The 7397-nt window shown below is 35.9% G+C and overlaps 1 protein-coding gene across 7 annotated transcripts in view; it reads left to right on the forward strand.

Annotated features, from left to right (window-relative positions):
* The window catches only part of LOC126489692 (cysteine-rich secretory protein 1-like), a 59234-nt gene extending 55831 nt beyond the window's left edge, over window positions 1-3403 (forward strand). For all 7 annotated transcript variants that reach the window (XM_050124116.1, XM_050124113.1, XM_050124112.1 and 4 more), the window contains 2 exons: window positions 1281-1369; window positions 2694-3403. In XM_050124116.1, the coding sequence (XP_049980073.1) occupies window positions 1281-1369; window positions 2694-2821 (217 nt within the window). In that variant the 3' untranslated portion in view covers window positions 2822-3403. The remainder of the gene's footprint in view (window positions 1-1280; window positions 1370-2693) is intronic.
* The last annotated feature ends 3994 nt before the right edge of the window (window positions 3404-7397 follow it).

Raw genomic sequence — 7397 nt, forward strand, 5'->3', positions numbered from 1 at the left:
AAATTACATTTGCATGTATGTTTGTCCTTGTGTGGTATGTGACCATAGGTGCAGATGCTTATGGAGACCAGAGGCATCAAATGCCCTGGAACTGCATTACAGACAGTTGTACATCACCTGAAGTGGGGGCTGAGAACCAAACCCAAGTCTTCTAAAAGAGGAATGTGCTCTCTTAACTGCTGAGACAGCTCTCTGTGTCTATTTGTATCTTCTCAATACAAGAAACTTACGTAACATGTGTCTGAGAATCTTTTCAAATCAAGACTTTTAAGTGATTCATTTCTGCTCTGTCTGTGGGTGACACAAGGTGTGGCATCTCAGTTGAAAAGGAAAGTCGTCAAAGAATTTTCAAGAATGTTTCTTTTGCCCTTATGGAAAATACAAAGAAAGAAGCCATTGCACTCTACCAGCTGTCTGGTCAAATGAGAGGCGCCTGGAGTCTGGCCCCTAGAAGGATCAGATGAATAATGAAGAGAAGCACGTGGCAGAACTTGTACCACACTTTATGACTTTTCATTTTTAAGATTGCTCAAACACGTAGAGCAATATATAGAAGAGAGGTTCTGCTGCAAGTCCTTGGAGAATGCATGCACACCCCTGCCACCCTTAGCACAATGGAGAATCTGACTTCTCTATTTTCATATGCCAGTCAGTGAAGTGATGATCCTCCCGAGGCACAGGCTGATCACTATCAGAGTACTGCACTTTTAAGATGGTTTTTATAAAGTGTTTTTCTAATTAACATTCTCAGTTTTTATAAGCATAAAAGTCTCATACCCACATGCTACCTTCAGAAAACCCCAAACTTTCCTGTGCTTAAATTCTTGAACCTCACCACATCATCATGGGGACCTCTCCCATACTGTAGGAATCAGGAGTCATAACATTTTTCTAACTGTCTCTATAGAAAGCATCTTTTATACCTAAGCAGCATCCTGTTCTCCACTGCCTTAGGAATTTTCCGGGTTCATGAGGAAATGAAGAGAATGTTTCTACATTAAAATGTTTCTAAACATTTAGATTCTTATTTATCGTATTTCAATTGCTCCAATTAATAGAACATGGTTGAAGAGTGAAGGCGTTAATTATCCCCTTATTTCACATCTATATCTGAATACTCTTAGAAAATGTTAGATTTTTATATGGCATAGCTAAAGATTTTAATAGCAATCCATATATGTTTATGTGTGTATATATATGTATATGTGTGTAACATATGCAAGCTTAAGAGTATACAAAGAAAAAATAAAAATATTTAATATTTAACTTTTCAATTTCAGTGGTAATTTTCTGGACAGGATATACACCCCTTACACAGTAGGAGAAATATGTGGCAGTTGTCCTAATCACTGTGACAATGGACTGTGCAGTAAGTGTTATTAACATACAAATATAACAACATAAAATGACAATCTGTTTTAAGATTTCATAACATGTCTTTATGTTCAAGAGGCAAAAATGTACTTAACATCATTTACTGGAATTACAAATTTTCCTTTGTTTAAGGTGTGTGTACTTTTGCCCTTGAAAAACGTGATACTTTATGTAGTCTAAAGAAACATCTAAACCAGTGCATACTTGTATCAATATTGGTATTATTGCTATTGGAGTCTAGAGAAATATTTCTGTGGATGTAATTCAATAAAATTTAAAGTAAATTTTCTTATTTTCTAGGTTAGTAGGATCTTAAGTTTAGCATTTTAAGAAGAGAAAGCAATACAAATCTAAGTAGTTGAGGTAATAGAACACAGGTCAGGCCAGAGAAAGAAGACAGATACTACAATTTTTTGCCTACCAAGAAACTTAATACAAAAACTCTTAAGGTCTTCCAGATCATCCTTTGAATTTTGTGTTACATTTTTATTTATTTGTGAATGTGTACTTATTTCTTTTTGTACATGTATAGGAACATGCATGTATGCCATGGCATCTGTGTGTGATTGTGTCTTGAGTCAAAGGACAGCTTATGTAAATTGCTTCTCTCTTTCAATAACATAGATTCAAAACTAGTCATTTTGTGTTATTAGTGCAAATGTTATGAAAATGGATTACACAGAGAGGAAGTAGGTATAATAATAATACATTTCCGTATTTTCACATAAAGAGGTTACTAAACACAGTGGCTTTAGAACATATTAATTAAACTTGTTTTGCTGAGAATATAGTGTTTAAATATTAGCTGTATTTAAGTTTAAAAATTACTTGCATACTGACTGACATTTTAAATAATGAGTTTCTTTTTAAAATATTTCTCTTTATTTCATGTTTATAAATATTTGTTTGTACATGTGTGAATATATTTATGTATACTACATTTGGGCCCCATGACTATGAAGGACAGAAGAAGACACTTGGTTCCATGGAGCTGAAGTTACAGGTGGCCGTAAGCTACCATGTAGATGCTGAATCAAAACCAGTTTCTCTGCAAAAAGAATGAAGACTCCTAATTGCTGAGCCATCTTTCTCAACTCTCAATAGCTCAGCTGCTCAAAGAATCACTCAAGTTAGTTTCCTTAATCCTTTTTTGAGTGAAGAAATATATCAACTCTACTAAAAGACATCTCACAAAGCCTCAGTTTAATGGAAATTCATCCATTTACTCAATTCCTTTCTCCACATTCATGTTTTATTTTGTCACTGTTGGTAGAGGAAAATAATAACAAAGTAATGAATATCTCTATTCTTTTTTTCAGCAAACAGGTGTGACTATGAAGATAAGTATTCTAACTGTCCATCTTTGAAAGCATCACTAACCTGTTACCACCCACTTACTATTGAAAACTGCCACGCTACATGCAACTGTGAAGACCAAATTCAATAAATTTCTAGTGCACGAGACCAGGGCCATGTGCAGGAAAACCTCCTCCCTAGCTTAGTCTTGTCACAGTCCACCAGGAAATTCTAGGTATAAGTACACTCAAATGATTCCAAACAGTAAAGATTAATTTTTTTCTATATAATCTAATTTAGCATAAATACTTTATAACCAAATATTTTAAAATAACAAAATCAGTAATACCTTTGGGACTTGGCCTCTGAATTCTGTGACGAATTTAAGCAATTCACTCAAATCCAAGATTTTATGTAGTTTGTCTGTATGACTAAGGTCACTAAAACTCTGTCTTGGGAACAATAATCAGGTTCCCAGAGCACAATGAAGTAAAGAAAAGCATATACTTCCACTGTAGCTTTCAGTCACCTTTCCTAGCTCTACCTAGCTAACTATCTCCAAAAACAAATGCGCATTAGCTCTCTTTGATTTCTTCTCAGTATTTACTCCTCTTCACATTCCCCAGAACTAGAGTTTCAAATTCTAAACTGTAATTTGCCTTTTAATTGTTAGGTATTTCATGTACCCTTTTAAAATGTAAATTCATAAACAGAATTTGCTTTTTCAAATGACTGCATTGACCTTGGTTTCTTTTTAAAAATTAAATAAATCTCAAAATTTGCATATTAATACCTCTCAGTTGTTTGTATTGGTGGATTTGGGGTTTATTTATTTCAGTATGGTACTACAATATTCATAATACTGCTTACTTAAATTTATTTACATTAAGGTTTTTAGCCTTCCCAAGAGTTGACTAATGAGTATACACCTCAGTTGATAATCAATAATGGAGCCCACTGAACAAATACTTCTGACCCTACCCTGGCATACCATGTCCAACCTTCAGACTTAGCTCAGATCATACATCCTCTATGCCCACACAGACTGATGAGTCCCATGGACCCTAGATGACCTGCATAATCGCAACCTTAAGACATCCTGTGCACTTGGACAACTCTAAGATATCATAGAATCAACATTAGACATAAATCCAATGAAAAAACCACATTCCCTGGTCTCATTGCAAAATCATAATATATACAGTTCCAATAATATGGGCCTGCCATGCCAAATCCACTAGTTTTGCAGAAATGTTTTGTGATGAGAATGAATGTCAGGACCCCCCAAAATTTTTTAAAATATAAAATTTTATCAAGGAATTTGAGCAGCTTAAAGAAGAGATTAACAAATATCTCAAGTAGTATAAAAATAATAGTGCTTGATTTATGCCTAATATATGTACATATATACACACATATTGAAAATAAATTATGAAGACAATTCAAATTTGAAAACTATGTTCAGGAAGAGAAAGAATCATTAAAAAACTGAAATCATTAAAAGACTGAAAAAAATCTTTTAAAACGTAAAATTTTATCAAGGAATTTGAGGAGGTTAAAGAAGAGATTAACAAATATCTCAAGTAGCATAAAGAAAATAGTGCCTGAGTTATGTCAATATATATATTGACATAATATATTGAAAATAAAATTATGAAGACAATTTAGCATTTGAAAACAATGTTCAGGAAGAAAAAGAAACATTAAAGGGAATTCCAGGGGAAAAATAGAATTGAAAAACTAGCCAAAACTCAGGGGAAGAATAAGCAGAATGTATGGAGAAGATGATAGAATATCAGTACTTAAAGAAAAGACAGACGAATTGGGCTATTCAAGCAAATAATATAAAAAATTAAACAGGTACATACAGGAAAGGAACCTGCAAAACTGTGGTGTACCATCGAGGCACCAAATCTTGGACTTACAGACACAGAAGAAAGAGGATAGTTCTTTTCACTTTCAGTTATCCAGATAGTTTTTCTGGAAAAAATAGTCTAGGTTGGCATTCATTGTCTTTTAGAATATGACATACGTTGCATCAGGCTCTTTTGACTTTTATAGTTTCCATTGAGAAATTACCTATTAATGTTACAGGCTTTCTTTTGTATTTGACCTGTGGTTTTAATTTTGTAGTCATCAGGCTCCTCACTTCGTTCTATATATTTAGTATTTTAAATATAATATTTTGTGATTGTCTCTTTTTTGGTCTTGTCTATTCGGAGTTTTGTGTGCTTCTTCTGTCTGTTTTAATGTGTCTGCTATCAACTTGGGAAAATTTTCCATAACCTTGTTAGAAATATTATCTACACAATTGAACTGGAATTATTCTTCTTTTCCTCACCCAACCCCCTGCCAAGTCCATTACATGTGCTGTCCACCTGCCTTCTCTCAAACAATAAAATAAATCCCTTCAGATCAGGCTCCTTTTAGAATAGATTGCTCTGTACTTAAGATCTAGAAAACTTCACACTCAGTGTATGTTTAGGTCACTCTGATGAATGCTTAAATCCCTCATTTTTTTTTTTGTAATTTGAGTCAGTGTTTTAAAAATGCTTTCAATTTTCAAATGATCAAAGCCCCCATTGTGTCTATATTTTAAATAAGTCTTTTATTAAAGCATAAACAATAACAATTGGTTAATAATAACAGTAATAAAGATATATATATAGTCATTTAAAAATGTACTACTAGTTTTATTCCTAAGATGTTTCTAAGATGTTTGCGGCGCAGCTGCTGGCCTGGCAGAGATGGTTGTCGGTCCCCGGGTGGGCTGGCGGAGCCTGCCATGCGACAAGCGGCTACAGTGCGAGGGCAGCTTCTAGGGCGGTGGTGGAGGGTAACAGACACACAGACACAGAAAATAGCCATAAATATTTATTAAGGGAGAGAAAGAGAGAGAAAGGGAAAGGGAGAGAGAGAAAGAGAGAAGAAGAAGAAGAAGAAGAAGAAGAAGAAGAAGAAGAAGAAGAAGAAGAAGAAGAAGAAGAAGAAGAAGAAGAAGAAGAAGAAGAAGAAGAGAGACAAAGCCCTGTGTGTACACCAGAAGAGAACAGAAGGAGAGAGTGAAAGATGGCGGTGGAGGTCAGAGGTAAAAAAGGAGTGGGCTTGGCTAGGGCAGGGACCAAAAGAATAACATTTCCACATCTTGATTTTAATAAAAAAGCAAATTAGACACCCCAGTTTGAAGGAATTGGGGCGGCAAATTCTCAAGACTGCTTCCGGCTGATTGTGGGCGTTGTCTTTCGTAGAAGGGGAACCCGACAGAAGGCTGGGTGCTAGTCACATCCTGGCATGGCTGGTCTCTTTGCTTTTGACTGGTTTCTATGGCATGGGAATGTCTCGTGTCCCTAAGGTATTGGCAGAACAAACAACAAAGTTAAATTAAGGGGATTTTTTTTTTTTTTTGGACCAGGGAATTGAGGGGGTATCTGACCTCTTTAGATGGATTTCTTAATTTGGCTCCCTGGAACTCGCAAGAACTCCTTGGGTTTGTGAAAACAGAAGTTTCAGACATATAATGACTGTGGCATAAGAGATAAATTTGATTTGAAATTTGTTTGGTGAGGTCACCTGGCAAAACCTCAACCTGGCAAAACCTCTCAGCTGTCAAACTGTCAGAGATCTTTGAGAAGGATAAAATTTTACTTGAGTTACTGATTAAAAAGTGACAGAGAACTTATTTGGTTGGCACCCAGAGCTACTCTTTTTTGGGTCCTCCATGGTCGCTGAAGGTTGCACTTGACCTTTGCTATTTAGCGCAGGGCCTGCAAGGCTGCAGAAGACTCTGTGGCCTAAGAAATCTGTAGGAAGACAGGCCTACCTTGACCTGAGCAGCTAGGCTGTCGATTCCAGCGATTCTGTCCATGTCTAGAAATCTTTACTTTAGATGAAAGGCAGGTTTGCCCAATGGTCAGCACTCTGCAGTCGAAAGCAAAATGCAGGACTGTCTTCTGTCTTCTTTGGAGGGAGCAGAGAGCTGCTGCTAGGAGCCAACCTGTCTCTTTTTTTGTTGTTCTTGTGGTGAAAAGTTTTTTAATAATTAAATACTTAAATATCACATTCCCCAGATCTCTGAGCAGTTCAGGGCTGGATAAAATATAGTTGTAGTATACTGGTTTTTAGCAGGTAAGTTTTACACTCGTAAAAGGGCAGAAAGAAGAAACTGCTGGCAATGGAAGGTTAATGTCAGAACTGACAATGGTAGCGAACAACTTAAGGGACTTAAAAGTACATACCAGTTTAAAATATGAGACTCATGTTTTGTAGTCTGAAATGAGATGTAATAAACAATAATTATACATAGAAAGAGTGAACAAGAATTGGGCACCATTGACGCCTCTGATGGGCCCTATCAAAGGCATACCATTGCTCAAAACACATGTAACAGAGTTAACATGAGGATTTCAGTGAAAACCGGGTGAAGAGGCAGGGTAAAACTGGGATTAAAACCATAAAACTGCATTTCCCTGATTGCTAATGAGGTTGAGCATGAACTTAGGTGTCTTTTGGCCATTTGAACTTCTTCTTTTGAGAATTCTCTGTTCAGTTCAGTGCCCCATTTTTTAATTGGGTTAATTAGCATTTTAAAGTCTAGTTTCTTGAGTTCTCTATATATTTTGGAGATCAGACCTTTGTCTGTTGCGGGGTTGGTGAAGATCTTCTCCCAGTCAGTAGGTTGCCTTTTTGTCTTAGTGACAGTGTCCTTTGCTTTACAGAAGCTTCTCAGC

This window comes from Alexandromys fortis, unplaced genomic scaffold, assembly GCF_014885135.2.
Source record: "Alexandromys fortis isolate MF-2015 unplaced genomic scaffold, M_Fortis_MF-2015_v1.1 scaffold_207, whole genome shotgun sequence".
NCBI lineage: Eukaryota > Metazoa > Chordata > Mammalia > Rodentia > Cricetidae > Alexandromys > Alexandromys fortis.